The sequence below is a fragment of the Erpetoichthys calabaricus genome, chromosome 10, assembly GCF_900747795.2.
Source record: "Erpetoichthys calabaricus chromosome 10, fErpCal1.3, whole genome shotgun sequence".
NCBI classification, from domain to species: domain Eukaryota; kingdom Metazoa; phylum Chordata; class Cladistia; order Polypteriformes; family Polypteridae; genus Erpetoichthys; species Erpetoichthys calabaricus.
Window position 1 is genome coordinate 5,267,255 of NC_041403.2, and position 24,958 is coordinate 5,292,212.

The following is a 24,958-nucleotide window of genomic DNA, read 5'->3' on the forward strand; positions in this document are numbered from 1 at the left end:
TACTTTTACTGGAGCCCTGTGCTGCGACTCCTCTTGTTGAACCAGTCAATATAAATTATTGATAATCGTCACATTGTGCAGAACCTCCAGCTGTTGGCTGATATAACGCTGATGAAGTCATTACCTCAGGGGATCTTTTGAAGGACCTTTTAGGACATGGTGAGCTCCTGAATTACTTTCTGCTGTCGGGAGAGAAAACCATCAGCTCTACCGGCGACCGCACTCCTGACATTCCTCTTGTTGGTCACTTCATTTCACACTATTGACAGCGTCTCCATCTACAGGTGACGGTACAGGTGACATTATTAATCCACCATGGCTGCCTGTCTACCACGCTAGCAGATTTTTTTAGATCTTACCAGGCTTCATTTACAAGCTTGGGGCTTTTATCTCTACTGGACCCAAGTACTGGGACTCCTCTTGTTGAACCAGTCAGTATAAAGTATCAGTAATCGTCACATTGTTCAGCACCTCCAGCTGTTGGCTGATATAACGCTGATGAAGTTGTTACCTCGGGATCTTTTGAAGGACCTTTTAGGACATGGTGAGCTCCTGCATTGCTTCTGCTGTCGGGTGAGCAGACCTTCAGCTCTACCGGTGACCACACTCCTGACATTCCTCTTGTTGGTCACATTTCATTTCACACTATTGACAGTGTCTCTATCTACAGGTGACAGTACAGATGACATTGTTAATCCACCATGGCTGGCCTGTCTACCACTCTAGCAGATTTCTTTTTTAGATCTCACCAGGTTGCCTTTACAAGCTTGTTGTGGAACCCCCTAGCGCTGGGGGGTTCCTCTTGTTGGACCATTCAGCACACAGCATTGATAATCCTCGTCTTGTGCAGCATCTCCATCTACCTCCTTCCAAAGTCTGATGAAGTCATCACATCTTCAATTTCATTTTATCCTATTCAGATATCAATTATTTAATAGGTTGTAAGTGTTGTAGGAAGCCCAGGGTGGGCTTACCAGTCATTTGGCTTTGGTCTCCTTTTGCTTCCCTGCCCTTGACCACTGCAGATATGAGAAAGTGATTGTTGTTCTCCAAGGCTGAGAACCTGCTGTTAGCATTAAAAGTGAGGATCGGGGTTAGGGTCTCCATTTGCTGGCTTTTTGTGATATTTCAGGTATCTGTCCACAGCTCTCCTTAAGATGGGGGACACTCTGTGGCCTGAAATGCTCTGAGACCTGATTCTTCTCCCCTTAAGCCCCTCTGAGACTTCTGCGCATTAGTGGGAAAAAAAAAAACGCTTGGAGCTCCATTTGAGACTTCAAAGTAAAAAGATGACTAATGAGGAACGGGTGCCAGCCACAGGTGTCCGCTGTGGTGTGGAGGTACAACTGCAGATTTATCACATTCACACTTTCCCACCCAAGAAGAATAAAGGCTTTGTGCTGCCTACCTGACCCCACACGCTGCCATCCAGGTAGAGGGCTTCAAAGATCTCGTCCAGCAGCTTCTGGAATTGAGTGTCGTTGTACTCAAACCTCTGTCCGAATATCACCGAGCTGATTATGTTGGCGATGGCACTGTTGAGCAGCAGGTGAGGATCGAAGGGCAGCCCTGAAAGTGAAGAAGATGAAGGGAAGAAGCAAAAATAAACCACAGAGGAGACCAATGACAGTAGGTGAAGGTGAAGGTGGGGGGCCACCTTCGGGTTTGTGACCATCAGCTGTCAAAATGTCATTTGTCATAGCCATGGGCACTGCTGCTATTGTTCAGCCAGGGACTGGAACGTGGCAGGCCACTAGGACCAGGAGATGACAGTGTAGGACAGACTGGCGCTACCCACTTTGCTTTGCATTGGCACACAAGTCTTTTGTTTAAAGAGCGTCTGGCAGGTCCTCTTAACTTCATCTAAAGTGTCCGTGTTCCTCACGGGGTGGTCTCTCTTTGGATTGCAGATTCTGGGTGTCATCTGATAGGACAGGCAAAGCGACACCCAGAAATGGATGTCTGTGTGATGCTCCTTGTAAACACTCGTTGGTGAACAAACGGCTGTAACTCAACGATTGGCACCCTTGATGGACAAAAACTCGTCACCCGAAAGGTGGGACTTGTGTGCAACCAAAAAAAAACACTAATGGCCTCTTTCTTTTTAACCCATTGCTAGCTTTAGATGTGCGTTCTCTTTATGCTCTCCATGGTCTCAGCCCGGCCAGAACTTCTGCTACCCAACAGGACCCCTATTACCTAGCATGTGGCCCCCAACAAATGCTGGAGTGATCCCTTCTACTCTGAAGGGGAAACTGGTGCTGGACTGTTGGAGTGGAAGGTCATCTGTAATGGAGGTGGACAAGAGTGCCACAAGTCCAAACCTTGCTAAATTTAAACAAGATTCACAAGAAAGAGAGAGAGAAACAGAGAGAAGAGCGTATGTAATGCCAAGCATTCATCTAGCTAAAGATGGAGTCGGCAGATCACCAACCCCTCAGCCAACACTAACAAGGACCAGTGGGTGAGAAACCTTGGGAAAAAACTGGAGTACCGCTTGGAGCCTAAGGATGGGACCAAACAGGAGGAGGAGAAGAAGGAGAGGAAGAAGAAATCAGCAATGAAAAAGCAAGTGAGATGAACATCCAACCTGACAATCAAAGGAATCGGGACAAAGCATCACCTACAGCTGGAGCTCAACAAGAGCCAAACCATACATGGTGTGGTGTAACTGAGGAGGTCCGGTTCTTGGTGTTTGAGTACTACTGACGGGGTCACAACGCCGCATCTCCAAGGTGACCTCATGATGGTGTGAATTCTCCAAGCAAATGCTTAAGTATACCTTAGCAAGCCCGATTTCAAAATGGTGAGGACCTAAGAAATTCATATTGAATGTCATGAACTTCTCAAAACAAGAGTGAGCTAACTTTATTAATAGCAAAAGAATGGAGAAGCGTGAATATAAAACCAAATTCTCCAAATTTCAAAGCTCCCATAAAATTGTAATAAAGCCCAGCACATGAGTTCATCACAGCAGTTTGGATGAAGAACCTCAGGGCTGGAGAGCCTCCAGGAGACCGAAAGTCAAAAAACGTTCAAGGCACGTGAAGCACCTCCTGTTTAAAGGATTTGAAATGAGGAAGAAAGAAAGGAGCACTCGAGAGATGAGGTCATTAAACGTTCGATCTTCACAGCCCAAAACACAAATCAAAAATGAAAGCTCAAAGACAAAAGCAGAAACCAAAAAATCTGTGAAAACAAACCAAAACAAAACCGGGGCTCCTCACCGAGTTCAGGCAGAGAGGACCCTGTTAGCTGGTGGACCCTCCAGGGTGAGGCTCACGTTTCAGTTTCTCTCCCTTCATCATGTGACTGCAACTTAATCAGTAGGAGTGATTAGCATAAGCTAGGAGGGGCTTGAAGGCATCCACATTAATACTAGATTGGTATTTGGGGGCGGAGTTATCAGTAATGGGGCCTTGAAAGCATCAGAGTCAAAACTCCGCCCTGAAACACCCATCTTTTTATCAGTAGGAGGGGTTTGAAGGCACCAGCATGACTACCAGATGGGCATTTAGGGGGTGGGATTATCAGTGGGATGGGCTTGAAAATATCAGTATGAATAAATGATTAGCATTTAGGGTGGGGTTATCAGTAGGAGGGGCTTAAGGGCATCAGCATGAATACCAGATGAGTATGTTGGGGAGGCGGAGTTATGAGTAGGGAGTCTTGAAAACATTAGCATGAATAGCAGATGAGCATTTGGAGGAGGGGCTTGAAAACATCAGCATGAACCAGATCAGCTTTTGGGGGGCAGAGTTATGAGTAGGGGGTCAGGAAAACATCAGCCTGAGTACCAGATGGGCATTTGGGGGGTGGGATTATCAATAGGATGGGCTTGAAAGTAACAGCATGAATACTAGATTGGCATTTGGGGGCGGAGTTTTCAGGAGGAGGGTCTTGAAAGCACCAGTTGCCCCTCATTTCCTTGAGATCATCTCACCCTGTTATGTATCTGGCATTGTGAATTCTCATTTCTGTACACTTCTTGTGTTTATTTCCCTATATTCTACTTGTTTATAATTTTTATTATTATTTTTATTTATCTTTTCTGAGCTGCCATTTTAGGTGTTTGTAAATGGCAGTGACTGTATTGCTCTTGGTGACAGTACTACTGTGTGATGGCCTGAAAATGGTCACCACGTGACATCATCTCTGCGCCCACAAGTCGTCCTGCAGTATGAGATTCTGGATGTTGTGGGAAACGTTTCTTTGCAGCTGAGACCCCTTGTTAATCGCTTGACGGCAATTGTTGTCCTTTCCTTTAAATCTCATTATGGTTGAAGACACTCTGTCCCACAAGGGGGTGCTCTTTCATATATGAAACCCCATGATGATTTCTTAAGTCCACCTGCCAATGACATGTGAGGAGTGATAATAACTGGCAGCCGATCTTTACATTGGTGGTTGTTGGCCCTGCACTGCAGTATGGTGGGCACCGGGCACCCCTGCAAACTTAGACTTCAGCAACACAGGACCACAGCTTAACCTTATCAGACATCAGATGCTCACCTTTCTTCTCCATGATGGCTTCTAGTAAACATCGGCTCTCCTCCAGGATGGTGGACTCCAAAGTCTTCTTCCCGACTCCAAAATTCCTGAGCGTGGACATAGCAAACCTGCGTTGCTGCTTCCACATGTACCCGTTGCTCATGGACAGACCTGCGTGGAATGGGCAGACGTGTCAGTGGATGAGCGCAGTTTGGTCTTCCCACCCACCGCTCACCGACTCACCTTGGCCTCTGTTGATTCTTTCAAACACCGGTGTTAACGTCCGACCAGCAAAGATGTCTCCTTGGTTGACCAAGGCCTCCTTGACCATCTTGAACCCATTGACCACCACTGCTTTGTCTCTCCCTAGGCGCAGGCTGAAGATATTTCCATAGCGCTCTGCCAACTGGACCAACGGTAAAGAGAGTGTGAGTCTGGGCAAGAGATCATGGAGTCAAGGGGTACATTTCACGCTAAACTGAGACGAGTTCAACGCCGGCATTCAGCAGCTGATTTCTGGACAATCAAAGCCCAGCTTTTCCTGTCAAATGTGAGCCTGGCAGAATGGGCATTAAAATGGGTGAGGAGGCTGGTGCCTTTCAAAAGACCTGAAAGTCCTGGCGGTGAGTGTGAAGGCAGCACGTTTCAGAGGGCATGATTTACTACTGAGCATTTAAAGCAGATGCCATTGTGTCACGTCCAACTTGTCTGTAACATTCATGTGACGTCCCCTATGTGCACATTACAGTTAGGATGCCCCCCAAGCAGTGAAAGCTCCATGAAGTTTCTCCCCCAATAAATGTCATAAACGCTTAAACCTGTCTCGCTGATTTGTCTGTGGTCGGGGGTCTCTGTCTGGGGGTTGATGTCCGGGACACGTACCCAACAGCAAACCGCACTCTTGACCCCTCATTAGTTCATAACCAAGGATGGACCAGCGGCAAATGACAGACAAACAGCAGGTTCAAATCGTCTAAAAGTGCAAAGTGCATATTTATACACGGCAAAGTATCCATGGTGACAACATAATAAATAATCCATAAATAAATATTCATAAAAATAGTGCATAAAAAATGAAATGTCATAAATAAATAAAATCAGTTCAAACCCTTCAGTACCATCTCTGCCAATGTCCCCTCCAATGAAATGGACTTTGGAACCCAGAACGATAAGCAGTGACCACACCACTGGAGTCGCCATCTTCCTGACGAGTACCACGAGTGCCGCTTCCTGCATCCTGGCACGGTACCCCCAATGGCCACGGCCACCGTAGTTCTTCTCCTGACGAATCTCCTGCCCTGCACCCTTTGGAAGGTCCTCAGAGAGTCCTCCTTGCCACCTCTCATCGGTACCCACAGAGATCATTCTGGATCCGCCATCTCTCCAGCCGCATCATTCACATTGCTGGTTCGACACTTCGTTCAATGCCAGGAACCTCCTACACTTTGGAGATCATTCGGACCGTCCTCGCCTTCTCCCTTAACTGTCTCCCAAATGGATGTCCTCCACCTTTCATTTGCCTGCTCATTGTCACCAAAATGACACAGGTACTACCTCTATTAGGTCCTGGGGCAGATAACGAAGACGGGCTAATAAGCTGATCTCTCAATTGCATGGAGCCGGTCAATTTATGAGGTGACATAGGCGGCCGGCTAGGGACCCATCATGTGAGGGGTGCCATTTATGACATTTATGGACACCAAGGGGGATACAACTCAGCCCCCCAGCCCCAGTCATTGAACTCTGATGTTACTGAGTGGGCTCTGTTACTCAGCACGCTGCCCTGTTGGCTTTGGTTCTAGCGGGCAGCAGACAGCATGCAGCACTGCATGCCCTGTAATAAAGGGCACAGAGGGCAGCCTCACGAGTTTCAAGTGCATTAGAGGACGTTTGAAAAGCTTATAAAGAAAAGATAAAAACTGGAGGCTCACCTACAAGCTGCCCTTTGAGTAGCTGGCTGTCCCCATCTCCTGACTTATGTACCACCTATGTGTGTGTTGACTGCTTGAATTCAAAATGAGTGCTCTGACCAGCATGAATGAGATATGAGCATTTGGGGTGGGGTTATCAGGAGGAGGGGCATGGAAGCGTCAGTCTGAATATCAGATGGGCATTTGGAGGAGGAGTTATCAGGAGGAGGGGCTTGAAAACAGTCTGAATATCAGACGGGCATTTGGGGTGGGGTTATCAGTAGGAGGGGCTTGAAAACATTAGTCTGAATATCAGACGGGCATTTGGAGGAGGAGTTATCAGGAGGAGGGGCATGGAAGAATCAGCCTGAATATCAGATTGGCATTTGGGGGAGGAGTTATCAGGAGGAGGGGCTTGAAAACATTAGTCTGAATATCAGATGGGCATTTGGGGGAGGTGTTATCAGAAGGTGGGTTTTGGGGAGTGGAATTATAAGTGGAATGGGATGGGTTTGAAAGTATCAGCATAAATATAGGATTAGCATTTGAATTTAAGATGAGTCCCCTCCTTTAACCGCCACCTTATCGTTGTGGAGGGGTTTGCGTGTCCCAATGATCCTAGGAGCTCTGTTGTCCGGGGCTTTATGCCCCTGGTAGGGCCACCCAAGGCAAACTGGTCCTAGGTGAGGGTTGAGACAAAGTGCGGTTCAACAAACCTCCTATGATGAAAAACAATTTTGGACGGCGTTTTCCCTTGCCCGGACGCGGGTCGCCGGGGCCCCACTCTGGAGCCAGGCCTGGAGATGGGGCTCGATGGCGAGCGCCTGGTGGCCGGGCCTGCACCCATGGGGCTCGGCCGGGCACAGCCCGAAGAGGCAACGTGGGTCCCCCTTCCCATGGGCTCACCACCTATGGGAGGGGCCAAGGAGGTCGGGTGCAGTGTGAGTTGGGTGGTGGCCGAAGGCGGGGACCTTGGCGGTCCGATCCTCGGCTACAGAAGCTGGCTCTTGGGACGTGGAATGTCACCTCTCTGAAGGGGAAGGAGCCTGAGCTAGTGCGCGAAGTTGAGAGGTTCCGGCTAGATATAGTCGGACTCACCTCGACGCACAGCTTGGACTCTGGAACCAATCTCCTTGAGAGGGGCTGGACTCTCTACCACTCTGGAGTTGCCCCCGGTGAGAGGCGCCGAGCAGGTGTGGGTATACTTATTGCCCCCCGACTTGGAGCCTGCACATTGGGGTTTACCCCGGTGGACGAGAGGGTAGCCTCCCTTCGCCTTCGGGTGGGGGGACGGGTCCTAACTGTTGTTTGTGCGTATGCACTGAACAGCAGTTCGGAGTACCCACCCTTTTTGGAGTCCCTGGGGGGGTGCTAGAGGGCATACCTTCTGGGGACTCCCTCGTACTGCTGGGAGACTTCAATGCTCACGTGGGCAATGACAGTGAGACCTGGAAGGGCGTGATTGGGAGGAATGGCCCCCCCAATCTGAACCCGAGCGGTGCTTTGTTATTGGACTTCTGTGCTCGTCACGGATTGTCCATAACGAACACCATGTTCAAGCATAGGGGTGTTCATATGTGCACTTGGCACCAGGACACCCTAGGCCTCAGTTCGATGATCGACTTTGTGGTCGTGTCGTCGGACTTGTGGCCACATGTCTTGGACACTCGGGTGAAGAGAGGGGCGGAGCTGTCAACTGATCACCACCTGGTGGTGAGTTGGCTTCGATGGTGGGGGAGGATGCCGGTCAGGCGTGGTAGGCCCAAACGTGTTGTGAGGGTCTGCTGGGAACGTCTGGCAGAGCCCCCTGTCAGAAGGTGGCAGGGTCCTGGGGGTGGATGAGATACGCCCGGCGTTCCTCAAGGCTCTGGATGTTGTAGGACTGTCTTGGTTGACACGCCTCTGCAACATCGCATGGACATCAGGGACAGTGCCTCTGGATTGGCAGACCGGGGTGGTGGTCCCCCTCTTTAAGAAGGGGGATCGGAGGGTGTGTTCCAACTACAGGAGGATCACACTCCTCAGCCTCCCTGGAAAAGTCTATTCAGGGGTCCTGGAGAGGAGGGTCCGTTGGATAGTCGAGCCTCGGATTCAGGAGGAACAGTGTGGTTTTCGTCCTGGTCGCGGAACAGTGGACCAGCTCTACACCCTTAGCAGGGTCCTGGAGGGTGCATGGGAGTTTGCCCGACCAGTCTACATGTGTTTTGTGGACTTGGAAAAGGCATTCGACCGTGTCCCTCGGGGAATCCTGTGGGGGGTACTCCGAGAGTATGGGGTACCGGCCCCCCTGATAAGGGCTGTTCGGTCCCTGTACGATCGGTGCCAGAGCTTGGTCCGCCTTGCCGGCAGTAAGTCGAACCCGTTTCCAGTGAGAGTTGGACTCCGCCAGGGCTGCCCTTTGTCATCGATTCTGTTCATAACTTTTATGGACAGAATTTCTAGGCGCAGCCAGGGTGTTGAGGGGGTCCGGTTTGGTGGACTCAGGATTGGGTCACTGCTTTTTGCAGATGATGTTGTCCTGTTTGCTTCATCAGGCCGTGATCTTCAGCTCTCTCTGGATCGGTTCGCAGCTGAGTGTGAAGCGGCTGGGATGAGAATCAGCACCTCCAAATCAGAGACCATGGTCCTCAGCCGGAAAAGGGTGGAGTGCCCTCTCAGGGTTGGGAGCGAGATCCTGCCTCAAGTGGAGGAGTTCAAGTATCTCGGGGTCTTGTTCACGAGTGAGGGAAGAATGGAGTGTGAGATCGACAGGCGGATCGGTGCGGCATCCGCAGTAATGCGGGCGCTGCATCGGTCTGTCGTGGTGAAAAAGGAGCTGAGCCGCAAGGCGAAGCTCTCAATTTACCAGTCGATCTATGTTCCTACCCTCACCTATGGTCATGAGCTATGGGTAGTGACCAAAAGAACGAGATCGCGAATACAAGCGGCTGAAATGAGTTTCCTCCGCAGGGTGTCTGGGCTTTCCCTTAAAGATAGGGTGAGAAGTTCAGTCATCCGGGAGGGGCTCAGAGTAGAGCCGCTGCTCCTCTGCATCGAGAGGAGTCAGATGAGGTGGCTCGGGCATCTGATCAGGATGCCTCCTGGACGCCTCCCTGGTGAGGTGTTCCGGGCACGTCCAACCGGGAGGAGGCCCCAGGGGAAGACCCAGGACACGTTGGAGGGACTATGTCTCTCGACTGGCCTGGGAACGCCTTGGGATTCTCCCGGAAGAGCTAGAAGAAGTGGCCGGGGAGAGGGAAGTCTGGGCATCTCTGCTCAAGCTGCTGCCCCCGCGACCCGACCTCGGATAAGCGGGAGACAATGGATGGATGGATGGATGGCTTTAAGATGAGTGCTCTGACCAGCATGAATGAGATGTGACCATTTGAGGAGGAGTTATCAGTACGAGAGGCATGGAAGCGTCAGTCTGAATATCAGACGGGCATTTGGGGGAGGAGTTATCAGAAGGAGGGCATTTGGGGGGTGGAATTATAATGGGATGGGTTTGAAAGTATCAGCATGAATAAAGGATTAGCATTTGAATTTAAGATGAGTGCTCTGACCAGCATGAATGAGATATGAGCATTTGGAGGAGGAGTTATCAGGAGGAGGGGCTTAAAAACATTAGTCTGAAAATCAGATGGGCATTTGGGGTGGGGGGGGGGGTCTGGGGGGGATTATCAGTGGGATGGGTTTGAAAGTATCAGCATAAATAAAAGATTAGCATTTGAATTTAAAATGAGCACTCTGGCCGGGCGCAGGTGTCAGTGTCCACTCAGTGTCCCCCTCAACACCACCGGCTGGGGTACAAATGTCACATTTCTGTCTATTTTGCTCATTTGTAATATTAACAAGTCTTATATTTTTAGTTTCTGTATTCCAGTGTACCTTCTTTTCTGTTCTGTGTGTTTTGTGGGAGGTCACCCAGGAGGCGGGGCCAGCTGCCCATCAACCCTGTAAAGGCCGAGGGGAGTACCCAGAGTTCCTTGCGGTTCATTGTGACTGCGCTCGTGGTGTGGTGAGTTATTCTGCGCCTATTGCTCTTTTTTGATTATTATGATTGATTGGATTTGGTGACATTGTGCTCTGCCTTTTTTGATTTTCACATTGGGACTTTGCTCTCTTTTGAAGGCACTGCCCTCTCTGCTTGTTTTGTGCTCACAGAGTTTTGTCTTGATAGAGTCCGAGGTGACCCCGTTATCCTCTTTAATACTCATCATTATGAAGAATTTCCCAGAATGCTTACAATCCCATATGCTTATGCACCTTAGTAAATCAAGGTATTCACAGAAACTTGGTTTCTAAAATGCTTTGTAAATTTAACAATAAACGATCACGATAACAAGTTTAAGGAAATGACAGTCACATTCCAAAATAAGAATCATTGGTTCCATACATTTGTGAGTACAAAATTCAGAGACGCCGTCAAATACAACAATAAGCCCTTATACCCATTAGAGAAACTGGGTTATTGGTCTCATACTCTGATTATGTGGCCATGTAAACCCTTAACTGGGTTACTGTAAAGCATCTGCGTACGTCCGCTGCCCTTTGTTCGTCTGTTTAGTGTGACCCTCGCCAGCGTCCACAACGTCAATTTCTTGAGGCAAACGCTCGGGTCTTCACATTATTCCTTCATCTGGTTAAAATAATCATCAGAATACTCAGAAATCACCAAACTCTTGTTAATGAGCTGAACGTTCAATGCTAAGCTTGGCAGTACCATCTTGGGGGGCAGCCTTGGGGGTCCCATGTTCAAAGTAAATGTGCGTTATGTTGTCCAATTACTCTTGAAAGCACCGAGTAACCCAACACAATACTCCTTATATTGACGTAAAATTCCTGCATTATTTTTAATTCCAGCAGCACCGACTGCAATTCAAGAAGCACATGTAATCGGCATGCCAGCCTCCTGCAGGGCACAGCCAAGCAGAAAAGAGTGAGCTGCATGCAGTCCAGTAGCTTCCGGTTCCGGTGTCAACCCTGACGTCAGAAGAAGGAAGGTCACGTCCGGTTCCCCTTCATCACTTCCCGTCTGGTCACTTCAAACTGCCTTCAGCAGTTCATGTCTGGACTCCAACCAAGACACTTGTCTCAAATAAATCAACCTGATGGTGATGTCTGACTGTTTCTTAGTCTTCTGTCGAAAGAAAACCCAACAAGTGCACTTGGGCCTGTAAATGGAGGCTGTGGAGCACTTGGAGCGACCTTGTGTGCATGAAAATGTGCGATGTAAATAAATGTTACTGTTGTTGATTCTGCCGTCACCACGTCAGTCCGCTTATCCCGGCTTCGTGTGCACATGTGGAGGCGCCGAGTGTCAGCTTCTGTAGCTCAGCACTCCTCACTACTTGCAACCTCCAGCAGTCAGACCGAGTTAAAGAACAGTTCAGTTCTTGCAGTTCAGTTCTTTCCATATGGCAGCCCTCTGGTGAAACGGCTTCTCCGCGGACTGAAATGCAAAGTCAGGGATCTGACTCACCAGACGGTAACACCCGGAGAACACCAGTACCTGGCCTCTTCTCGGGGATGTCAGGTCAGATCCTGAATGATTCTTTGAGCGTAGATAGTCGCCGCCTTGCCTTCAGCCTTTCCCTTCCTTGATCCGCCATTCCCCTTAAAAAGAAAAAGTTTCCTGCTGAAACATCCTTGCCCCTCTCGGTTGTTATGGAAACCTCACGCCAGCAACAGGCAGCTGGAATATTTTTACTGGGGCGGAATCATCTCAGCACTGGGACGTCACCAAAGGTGCCTGAAGGGCTATTTACATTATAAAGTGACGGACAGTCCAGCAGGCCAACCCGACTGTCAACTTATGTAGCCTTGCTAAAATATTAACCTCCAAAGAATTCCATCCATCCATCCATTTTCCAACCCGCTGAATCCGAACACAGGGTCACGGGGGTCTGCTGGAGCCAATCCCAGCCAACACAGGGCACAAGGCAGGAACCAATCCTGGGCAGGGTGCCAACCCACCGCAGTCCAAAGAATTCTTAGAATGAAATTTGGAGTCCGACTTTTGGACACCTAGACACAGCGTTACTTATTCTACAGTTACTATTGTTCTTTGCGCTGTGACGTAACTATAACGTCGTTGTGTTTATTGTTAATTGAAGATTTCAAGTTAATGCTATCAGTTTTACGTGAAACAGTTTACTTAGTAATTTAGCTGTGTTTTTTGCAATATCTTGGGGATTCCTGCCACTTTATTATTGATAGATAGATAGATAGATAGATAGATAGATAGATATGTAAGGCACTATATGATAGATAGATAGATAGATAGATAGATAGATAGATAGATAGATAGATAGATAGATAGATAGATAGATAGATAGATAGATAGATATGTAAGGCACTATATGATAGATAGATAGATAGATAGATAGATAGATAGATAGATAGATAGATAGATAGATAGATAGATAGATAGATAGATAGATATGTAAGGCATTATATGATAGATAGATAGATAGATAGATAGATAGATAGATAGATAGATAGATAGATAGATAGATATGTAAGGCACTATATGATAGATAGATAGATAGATAGATAGATAGATAGATAGATAGATAGATATGTAAGGCATTATATGATAGATAGATAGACAGATAGATAGATAGATAGATAGATAGATAGATAGATATGTAAGGCACTATATAATAGATAGATAGATAGATAGATAGATAGATAGATAGATAGATAGATAGATAGATAGATAGATAGATAGATAGATAGATAGATAGATATGTAAGGCACTATATGATAGATAGATAGATAGATAGATAGATAGATAGATAGATATGTAAGGCACTATATGATAGATAGATAGATAGATAGATAGATAGATAGATAGATAGATAGATAGATAGATAGATAGATACTTTATTAATCCCGATGGGAAATTCACACCCGTTCAGTAATAATAATAATAATTCTTTACATTTATATAGCGCTTTTCTTACTACTCAAAGCGCTCAGCAATTGCAGGTTAAGGGCCTTGCTCAAGGGCCCAACAGGGCAGAGTCCCTATTGGCATTTACGGGATTCGAACCAGCAACCTTTCTGATTGCCAGTGCAGATCTCTAGCCTCAGAGCCACCACTCCGCCTGTAAGTGCCACGTAGTAAATTTTTCACCTTGAAAGTTAGTTGTACAGTAAAAATCGATGGCTATTTAAATGGTTATCTGTAAAGGTAAAACTAAAAGCCGGCCCCGCGGGCCCGACATGGATGTTTAGAATTTTTTAAAATCCTCGACAGGATTCTGGTCTATTATGAAATTTAAATCGTGGACAAATGTTTACCCTCAAGAGCCTGAACTGAGTCACTTTGACCAAATGTCTCTGCAAAGTCATTTTTTCTTACTCCGTTTCGTAAGACAATTGCAAAATTTTGTGCATTTCATTGTTAGGTTTTCTGCATTAAGTGCACTTTTCAGACAAGTGCTATTGAATGTCGATGTTACATAGTGTGATGTTAATCTCGAGTTGTTACAATACTACGTCGTTATTATTATTCACTAGACAAAGAGCCTGCTTCGACAACGTAAGATGAAATGGGCACGAGTGGAATAGTATAAAATATAATAAGTATAAGCACCACAAACCTGATATACAGTAGGTGTATTGAATCAGAATGCGTAATTAGGCCTCAAGCTGTAGTCGAAATCGCCTTTCAGGGCTCTAGAGCTTTAATTGAAGTCGCCTTTCTCTTTGTAAATCCGCCGCCTGCTGCGATGTCGGTCTCATAAGGTTTTTCGGGCAGCTGCGCAGAAGGCGACTGCGCATTCGGCTTCAGGAAAGACGTGAGTGAGTGAGGAGACTGGCGAATTATGTATTAAGATGTTCAATAAAGGCTGGCTGCTTGCGTCACAAGCAATTAAGGTTCCTTGGTCGGTCCGAGTGCGCGTGTACGGTGAGTGTCCAATGCACCAATGCCGAGAAAAAATAGGCCTTTTTTTGTGCTGCAGCATCAGGCCCATCCATCCATCCATTTTCTAACCCACTGAATCCGCAGGAAACAATCCCAGGCAGGGTGCCAACCCACCGCAGGACACACACACCAAGCACACACTAGGGCCAATTTAGAATCGCCAATCCACCTAACCTGCATGTCTTTGGACTTTGGGAGAAAACCGGAGCGCCCGGAGGAAACCCACCAGGTTCGCTTCCCGGGCATCAGGCCCAATTTCGTCTTAACCCGGCCCTGCCAGGTGGCAGTGATGGGGCCGCTTCCCTTTTTAATATACACAGTCAATCAGGACAAGAATATAACCAATATGTTGGTTAGGCTGCAGTGGGTTGGCACCCTGCCTGGGATTGGTTCCTGCCTTGTGCCCAGTGTTGGCTGGGATTGGCTCCAGCAGACCCCCGTGACCTTGTGTTCGGATTCAGCGGGTTGGAAAATGGATGGATGGATGTTGGTTAGGTCTGGTGATGATGATGACGATGATGATGATGATGGCAAACCTGGCCGAAGAGCCGGTAATGAAGAATCAGCGAAATTGTTGCAGAGACCCCATCAAAAACTCAAGTGGCAAGTGTCACCATTTATACATAAAGCCCCCAGGTATGGTGTTTTCAATGAAAGGCACTATATAAAATCATCAAAGTTGAATCTCCTCCTCGGACTCTCTGTGTGACTCAATGAGTCAATTCAATATCAGCAGAAACTCAGATTGCAGCACAATGGAGACCGGCATCCTATACATATAAAACACTGAGATGTGTTCTCTATGAAAGGCGCTATACAAAGTGACAAAAGTTTAATCTCCTTGGCTTAGAGTCACTTCACCAGAAAAAGAGATTGTAAAATAATGAAAACAAGCATTCTACATATATTCTATTCTAAATATTGTAAGAGAAGCCCGGACACAGACAGACACTGAGACACATGATGCACACTAAATGTATTATTTTCTCGCCCCACAGTCCTTTGCACCTCACACTCAGCGCACAACCCACCAGCACTAAAGCTCGCTGTCTTTTCTTTCCTTCTTCTCTGCCGCCCTCACTCCTCCACTCGCAAGCTCCGCCCTCTTCCACCCGACTGAATGAAGCGAGGCGGCCCGCCCCTTTAATGTGGCGCCCTGATGAACTTCCTGCAGCACTTCCTGGTGTGACGGAAGTGCTGCCATCCAGGGCTCTGGGATTGTCCAGGCACCAGCCACTCACAACCATGACAGTGGCTACGGACGCCTTGAGCTTCCCAGCTCGTAATCTGTGGCCCTAATGTAATCCAGGGGGGCTGTCCTCTTGTGCCCCGGGGACGATATTGGCCCTCTCATGGTCCTTCCCTTCTGCAGTTGTCCCGGATGACTTGCCGCACTATATATATATTCTATGTATATACGTGTGTCTGCGGTGGGTTGGCACCCTGCCCAGGATTGGTTCCTGCCTTGTGCCCTGTGTTGGCTGGGATTGGCTCCAGCAGACCCCCATGACCCTGTAGTTAGGATATAGCGGGTTGGATAATGGATGGATGGATGGATAATATAAGTGGCTCTTTTAATATAAGGCACTCTGGGTGATCTAAAAAATCTACCATATTTGTTATTTGTTGGGTCATAAATGCGACGTAAATCACAACCACCAGAGACTTCGGGACGTTATTCACAACTTACAAAGTTAAAACTCCCAAACTCGCTGAATCACAGTGACGGGGTGTGGAGCCTATCGCTAAATCGAGATAAGGCGCAGCCACAAACTGAGTCACAATGAGAGGACGCAACATTCGGGATCCGCGAAGAAGCAACACTAACCACTGCGCCTCCTTCTTGTCTTTTAACCCTGGCAGGATCAGGCCGCCATCCTCTTCTCTTACCCCAGAACTCACCTTACACATGTAGATGTGTGGCTTTAGAGGGTCGATGTTGAAAATGTTGCCGACAAAAGGGAGACTCCAGGGACCCAGTGGGAAATTTTTGGGCGCTCTATTCTTGATGTAGTCTGCAGCCAATAAGAAGACCAGGAGGAAAATAAAAAGGCTCGTTGCATCCAGCCATTGGCTGAAGAAAGTGGGCAGGGCGTTGAGAATCCCCATTGCAGACGCTGTTTGCACCCGTGGCCGTCTTCAGATTGCCGAGCCTAAAAGTAAAAAGATGGCTTTTATTTGGCTGTTTGTGATGTGGACTTTCATCTGAAAAGCTAACCAAAGCCTACCCGTGCGGTTTATAAAATCATCCTTTAACAGACACATTAATCATTAATGCCGTATATAACTTATATAACGAGAGGAGGATAACAAAGTAAATCTGGTTTGGGGAATGTTAAGTTTTGTGAAAAAAGAGCACCTCTAAAAAAGAATAAAAAAATCCACTGACCTCGCCTTTACAGTACAAGGAGCGAAAAACAATCACTCAGACCTTACTGTAAATAGTGAGTGACCTTCACATCAAGTTCATCCATCCAAGCATCCTCCAAACCCGCATACGCAGAGCAGAGTTGCTGGGGCAGCAGAAGGCAGGGAGGAACACACAGACAGACACACAATCTCACATCAGGGGACAACTTCACATCACCAACCCTCCTAACCGCCGATGTCTTTGGACTGTGGGACAAGACCAGAGCACCCGGAGAAAGCCACATATAGGGAGCGCCTGGGACGCAGGGAGAGCTACCACTGCGCCACCATGCCACCCAAATCCACAGCTGGCTCCAGCCTTTTTGCCACCCAAGGCGAGGTTATAAATAGAGCCTCGCCAACACCTTTGCTTTGAATGGAATCGTCACTGTACACCTGAAGACAGGAGAGGCGACAGTGGCGTTCGGAGAGCGTGGATACTAAACAGTGCGTTTACAATTTGAGAACGTCGATTACTTAGAGCAACGTCTGTTTACAAGACTGTCTTAGAAACAAACGCTCTTAAAGGGGTTCCATTTCCGAACATAGGCAGGGATTGTGCTGTATTAGCGGATTTTACTTATGTGCTGCATTTAAGCAATAATACTTATATATATTTATATATATCTATACTAATAAAAGGCAAAGCCCTCACTGACTCACTGACTGACTGACTGACTCACTCACTCACTCACTCATCACTAATTCTCCAACTTCCCGTGTAGGTGGAAGGCTGAAATTTGGCAGGCTCATTCCTTACAGCTTACTTACAAAAGTTAGGCAGGTTTCATTTCGAAATTCTACGCGTAACGGTCATAACTGGAACCTCTTTTTTGTCCATATACTGTAATGGAAGGCAGCAAGATGGCCGTAGGAGACAGAGTTGCGTGTCGCGTCATCACGCCTCCCACGTAATCACGTGAACTGACTGTGAACTCAGTACGTAGAAAAGAAGGAGGAGCCCCAAAGAGCGCTGAAGAAAACATTCATTACACAATTGACAAGGCAGCGAAACAATAAGAAGCGAGTGAGTGACGCATACAAGCATCTTTATAAGACACGAGGTATAAAAATGCACGGTGTAAACCGTAAGTCTAAATTAAGTTTATAGAAACGCTCCCGCTGCCGTTTGCAATGCCATATTCGCGAGATACAAGTTTAATAAGAAGACACGAGGTATAAACGAAAGTTTGCATCACTTTGTAACAGAGTTAAAATTGCTTTAGCGAGAAACTTTTAACTGCCAGGTCATGTCGCGTGTTCTCGGGTAGGTACACCAAAAAATGTATACATTTATGCATGTAATGGGCAAACAAAAAATGTACTATACCCGAAAGCACTACAGTAGTACTCAATGTATCTTTACTTCTTAAATGTTAATGTTTTACTGTTTAATAATTTATACGCTTCTTATATGTTGTTCAAATTCTTTTATCAAAATACCAGTAACAGCGCACTGCACGATAACGTGGAGTGAATACACTTGACATGACCATTCATAGTATTTATCCTCTTTCTCTGTACGTTTACCATTCGTTTGCTCAGAGGTTGATGCGCTTGCTGCTTAATGAGCAGCTCTTCACCCTAGCGTCCCGCTGCTTCTCTTCTTTCGTCGGCATCTTTCCCCGTTAAAACTGATTTTTTTTTAAAACTTAGTATGTTTTCTTTAATTTTTCAGTTAAGCTGGCACTTAAGTCTTCAATCTGCGTCAAGAACGATTAGCAAAGGTGGTAGAGAATGAAAACGGCAGCCGTACGCATCCGCCATGGACGCACTGGTGCGCGCAGCTGTGAGTTGATTCTACAATAAAATAAAAATAAAAAGAGTAATAACTTGCAGCACCGCTATTCAATTACACTCGCCTAACGCCTCTCCTAAGGGGAGATACTGTGGGATCTGGGCATCCGTCAAAGCAGCAATCACAGGCCCGATTAGAAAGCGGGAAGCTGTGATTTGTCGTCTCCCTCCCATGTAACAATCACAGCCCGTGTTACAATGCACTATGTATGTATATGTATATATGTATGTGTATATATATATATATGTTGATATGTGTGGGAAAGCGAATAGTAGACGTGACGTAGTATATGTGTACCAAATTTCAAGTCAATAGGTGAAACGGTTTGCGAGCTACAGCTGATTTAAAATCCTGGACAGACCAACGAATAGCCACGGTAGCAAATTACAGAAGAAGATTTTACTGTTTAATAATTTATATTTATATACTTCTTATATATTACTTCATATTCTCATATGATAATGATGTTAATGTTGTTTATATTGATTTCTATGTTATTGTAAGTGCCCTTTATTTGTGGAAAAATAAATTCGGCAATTAACAAACTTATTTTATACATACTACATTTTATTTTTTTCTCTTACACTCAGTGAGCGAATCCACTGGGTAATCAGCTATATATATATATATATATATATGTAGATATGTATATATATATATATGTGTATATATATGTAGATATGTATATAGATATGTAGATATATATGTGTGTATGTATGTATGTATGTATGTATATGTGTGTGTGTATGTATGTGTGTATATCCATCCATTTTCCAACCCACTGAATCCGAACACAGGGTCACGGGGGTCTGCTGGAGCCAATCCCAGCCAACACAGGGCACAAGGCAGGAAACAATCCTGGGCAGGGTGCCAACCCACCACAGGACACACACAAACACACCCACACACCAAGCACACACTAGGGCCAATTTAGAATCACCAATCCACCTAACCTGCATGTCTTTGGACTGTGGGAGGAAACCCACGCAGACACGGGGAGAACATGCAAACTCCACGCAGGGAGGACCCGGGAAGCGAACCCAGGTCCCCAGATCTCCCAACTGCAAGGCAGCAGCGCTACCCACTGCGCCACCGTGCCGCCCACATGTGTGTATATGTATGTGTATATATATGTTGATATGTGTATATATATATGTATATATATGTGGATGTGTATATGTATATATATATATGTATATATGTAGATATGTGTATATGTAGATATGTATATATATGTGTATATGTATATATATGTTTATGTGTGTGTGTGTGTATGTGTATATATATGTGTGACAGCAACACTCATAACAATAACAACACAATTACATTGACAATCATGTTACGTTATTGTTAAAGTGTTTCCTTTTTTTTTTCATAACCTCTTTAACACACTACTTCTCCACTGCGAAGCGCGGGTATTTTGCTATATAATATATATATATAGATATAGATAGATATATAGATAGATGTGTATGTATGTAGATATATATATATATATGTGTATATATATGTAAATATGTATATATATATATATATATATATATATATGTGTCTGTATGTGTGTATATATATGTATATATATATATATATATATATATATATATCCATCCATCCATCCATTTTCCAACCGCTGAATCCGAACACAGGGTCACGGGGGTCTGCTGGAGCCAAGCCCAGCCAACACAGGGCACAAACCAATCCTGGGCAGGGTGCCAACCCACCGCAGGACACACACACCAAGCACACACTAGGGCCAATCCACCTAACCTGCATGTCTTTGGACTGTGGGAGGAAACCGGAGTGCCCAGAGGAAACCCACGCAGACACGGGAAGAACATGCAAACTCCACGCAGGGAGGACCCGGGAAGCGAACCCAGGTCCCCAGGTCTCCCAACTGCGAGACAGCAGCGCTACCACTGCACCACCGTGCCGCCCCTATATATATATATATATATATATATATATATATGTATGTGTATATATATATGTATGTATGTATGTGTGTATATGTAGATATGTATATATAAGTATATATGTTTATGTATATATATGTTTACATAACCTCTTTAACACACTACATCTCCGCTGAGAAGAGCGGGTATTTTGCTAGTATATATATATATATATATATATACCAGAATTAGGGCGAAACATGTGTCGCGTACTCTTTGCATTATTTGACAGTAAACTATTTCAACCATTCTATATATATATATATATATATATATATATATATATATATATATATATATATATATATATATATATATGTAAACTTAGAAGATGGAGGTTCGGATTCAGCGGGTTGGGAAATGGATGGATGGATGGATGGATGGTATAGGTCGTTATTTAAACCTTCAGACAATTATGTACCTTACAATGATGGTGACGGTCTAGTTTTTTTAATCAAAGCAGCTCCGTAACATCCATGTCATTTAAATTAATTAAATAAATTGACAAACTTAATTACAAAATTCAATGAAATTGAAATATAACGATGATTTTTAAATAAAACAATTTACCCAAAATTCCTATTTATTGTATCCTCTTGCATGCAAATAAGGTTATAAAACTATCCAATCAGTGCACAGCCTCACAGAGTCAGAGACGGACTGTGGAGACCGCCGTTAGTGCGCTAAGAGCAAATGTCATTGAGGGTGGTGAACAACAGAGAACGGGATGTGCAAAATTGTAACACAAATCTGAATGTAAACCCGTTTGACAGAGGACCATAATTTGAATTTAAAATGTCTTTGCGTGCAGGTGCTGCAGTTCTCTTGCCATTTTGATCGTTGCAATTTTATTTTGTCGCGTGTGTGTCAGTGCCGCAGTGGGTAGCACTGCTGCCTCGCAGTTAGGAGACCAGGGTTCGCTTCTGCGTGGAGCTCAAATGAACAATCAAAATGTTCTCCCCGTGTCTGCGTGGATTTCCTCCGGGTGCTCCTGTTTCCTCCCACAGTCCAAAGACATGCAGGTTAGGTGTATTGGCGATCCTAAATTGTCCCTAGCGTGTGCTTGGTGTGTGTGCCCTGTGGTGGGTTAGTGCCCTGCCCAGGGTTTGTTTCCTGCCTTGCGCCCTGTTTTGGCTGGTGTGTTAGGATATAAGTGCCTTGAGCATGGGAAAGGCGCTATATAAATAAAATGTATTATTATTATTATTATATAGTGGGTTGGATGATGGATGGATGTGTGTGAGTTTGGAGATTATTATTATTATCCATCCATTTTCCAACCCGCTGAATCCGAACACAGGGTCACAGGGGTCTGCTGGAGCCAATTCCAGCCAACACAGGGCGCAGGGCGCAAGGCAGGAACTAACCCCGGGCAGGGAGCCAGCCCACTGCAGGGCACACACACACACACACACACACCAAGCACACATAGGGACAATTTAGGACCGCCAGTACACCTAACCTGCATGACTTTTGACTGTGGGAGGAAACCCACGGGGAGAACATGCAAACTTCACCCAGGGAGGAGCCGGGAAGCGAACCCAGGTCTCCAAACTGTGCGACAGAAGTGCTAACACTGTGCTGCCCCTATTATTATTATTATTACTATTGCTGTCGTTGTCCGTGTTATTGTTGAATTATGTAGATCGTCAGAGATTAAGACCAAACATCGCCAGTAGGTGAAAATAATACAAAACATAACAATTGAACAGTCGTGTTGAGTCCGAGTGGTCGTTGGTCTGTAATTTTTAAAAATGCCGCCCCTCAAGTGTTGCCTCCTTGTTTGTTTAAGCCGTAGAGCCGGCCCAGTCCATATCAAGTTCAAGCTTGTGAAACTTTTTCTTGCATGTCTTACCAACACGCCGCATATTGACACTCTCATAAAATATCCATATACCAATACATTATATAGCGCCTTTCAACCAGCCTATGTGTTACAGCTGGGAACAAGACACTGTCAATATATCAACAATTTCTATAGGACGCCGCAGGGATTGGGACAAAAGGGACCAGTACCCCATCAAATGAACCTCCTCGCCTCCGTAGTTAAGGATTTGCGAACTCTTTTTGCTTAATTTGTGCCATTTGAATTCGACGCAGACAACCCGTTCATCCGGCCAATTCCCACCGACGTCGCGCTGAATTGCAATCCCTGAAGAAGGTGGATGGTGAAAGACCGGCAGCAGTCTGCTAGTGTTGCTGCCATCTCTTAATATGCGCACATTGACAGAGAGTGACGGCATGACGCATGCGCGCTGTAGGTCTGCCATCGCGCTCCACTGAACCGATTTGTTTGTTTGTGCAAATGCCAAGATTCTCTGAAAAGAGAGAAAGGAGTCACTGGGATGGCACTGAATGACGTTTGCTCCGAAGTGCTCTTTCTACAGTGGCTGGCGTACTGTTCTGAATGTTTCAAGTATGAGACGAATTAGGATATTTTAAAAAATCGGGTCACCAAAATTAGGCAAGAAATACGCGACTGTACCGGGAAAATACGGGATGTGTGTGTTAAGCGTATAAAGCAAAAAACACCGCGGTGGGTGTGGGACACACGGGACTGCACAACAAAGCACAAAAAGGGGCCAACCTAAAAACGTGCCCAATATGGAGCTCCCTCTGTATTTGTTCAGCACTGCTAGATTAGATTTGTTTGTGTCCACACCACCCCTACTGATCAAACATGCCATGTGTGAGTCAATCCTACTCTGCATGCAACTTGCCAGGAATTCGGACTTCTCGGCTAATGTCTGTGAAAGCCCCACTGCTACCACTGGATGTGTGAATTCTGAATTAAACAATGGGTATTTCTGGTGCTGCGGGCCCAGGGTTTGTTTCCTGCCTTGCACCCTGTGTTGGCTGGGATTGGCTCCAGCAGACCCCCGTGACCCTGTAATTAGGATATAGCAGGTTGGATAATGGATGGATGGATGGGTATTTCTGGTGCAATTTTAGGCTTCTCCATGGCTGCTCCAGACACAGAACCTTCTAATGTCACTCTGGGTCCTGGGGCTGCAGGTGAAAGCGATGAAGGTCTGAAAGTTCTCCCTTCTGTTACAGAAACAGAAGAGACACGGATGTCCAGTGCCTTTAAACACCAATCATTTTTTGTTATCAGGTGTCTTTGTCTGCCTTTTTGTAGAATGCGCGTACACCGTTCCTCTCTTGTTAGGTTTAGTTGTGATGTTTGCTGATCATTTGTAGAACGCATGTCTCCAGCAAACTGTATTAGGCTGACAGACTTAACAAGGCAAGTTTTAAAGTGTGACATTTCCCAGTGGACATACTCCAGTATATGTTTCAGATCTGGGTGACACATTGACATGGTGGGAGTGTTGCAAGGAGGTTAAATCCTGGAGCTTCAAACATGGAGTCTGCATCTTCTCCTTGCATCCTTATACTGTAATAATAATAATACATTACATTTATATAGCGCTTTTCTCAGTACTCAAAGCACTATCCACACAGGGAGGAACCGGGAAGCGAACCCACAATCTTTCACAGTCTCCTTACTGCAAAGCAGCAGCACTACTACTGCGCCACATTTTATTTATATAGCGCCTTTCCCATGCTCAAGGCACTTCACAGAGTTTAATGGCAGGGTATACAGTATATAGTATTGTACAAACCAGATAAATAAATAAATAAGATTACGACAGTAAATTCAGAGATAAGGCCTACCAGACAACATCATTGGTGGTCTCACACACACACACAGGTCACATGAACATCTTGACATGGAGGTAAACTGAGAGAAGGGTAATAAAGTCAGGTAGAGCTAACAGCCAAACTGAACAGATGAGTTTTGAGTTGTTTTTTAAAAGAATTCATGGAGTCAGCTGACCTGATTAATTTTGGTAGGTCATTCCAGAGTCTGGGCGCTATACAGCTGAAGGCCCTGCTGTCACCCATGGAGTGTAGATTAGTGAGGGGCACAACAAGATGGCCAGAATCAGAGGACCATAGTGGGCGGACAGGCACATAGTGATGGAGAAGGTCACTGATGTAGTTTGGCGTGAGGTTATTTAAGGCTTTGTAGGTTATTAGTAGGATTTTATATTCGATTCTGTAAGACACAGGGAGCCAGTGAAGACGGAGCAGGATGGTGTGATGTGCTCGCTGCTGCTAATTCGAGTAAGGACTCTTACAGCTGAGTTTTGAATAAGCTGGAGCTGCGATAGAAGATTAGAAGGGCACCTGCCAGTAGGGAATTACAATAATCGATGAGGGATGTGATAAAAGCAGGGACAAGTGTCTCAGCATTAGAGAAGGAGAGGAAGGAGTGAACACGGGATATGTCATGAAGGTGAAGGTAAGAAAGTTTCTTAATGTGATTTATGTGGGCGGAGGAATCAAAAATGACACTGAGATTCTTTTGCAGTAGAGGCAGGTCTGATGAGATCACTGCCAAGATGGACTATGAAGGAGCTCATTCTATTAAGTTGCACTTTAGTCCCAATTTGCAGGAGGTTAGATTTGTTAAAAT

The 24,958-nt window shown here is 45.8% G+C and overlaps 1 protein-coding gene across 1 annotated transcript in view; it reads right to left on the minus strand.

Annotated features, from left to right (window-relative positions):
* The window catches only part of LOC114658648 (cytochrome P450 2J2-like), a 44,730-nt gene that overhangs the window by 7,124 nt on the left and 12,648 nt on the right, over positions 1–24,958 (minus strand). Inside the window, exons 2-5 of the mRNA XM_028810675.2 lie at positions 16,219–16,469; positions 4,735–4,897; positions 4,513–4,662; positions 1,409–1,569 (exon numbers count right to left, since the gene is read on the minus strand). Coding sequence (XP_028666508.1) covers positions 1,409–1,569; positions 4,513–4,662; positions 4,735–4,897; positions 16,219–16,425 — 681 coding nt within the window. The 5' untranslated portion in view covers positions 16,426–16,469. The remainder of the gene's footprint in view (positions 1–1,408; positions 1,570–4,512; positions 4,663–4,734; positions 4,898–16,218; positions 16,470–24,958) is intronic.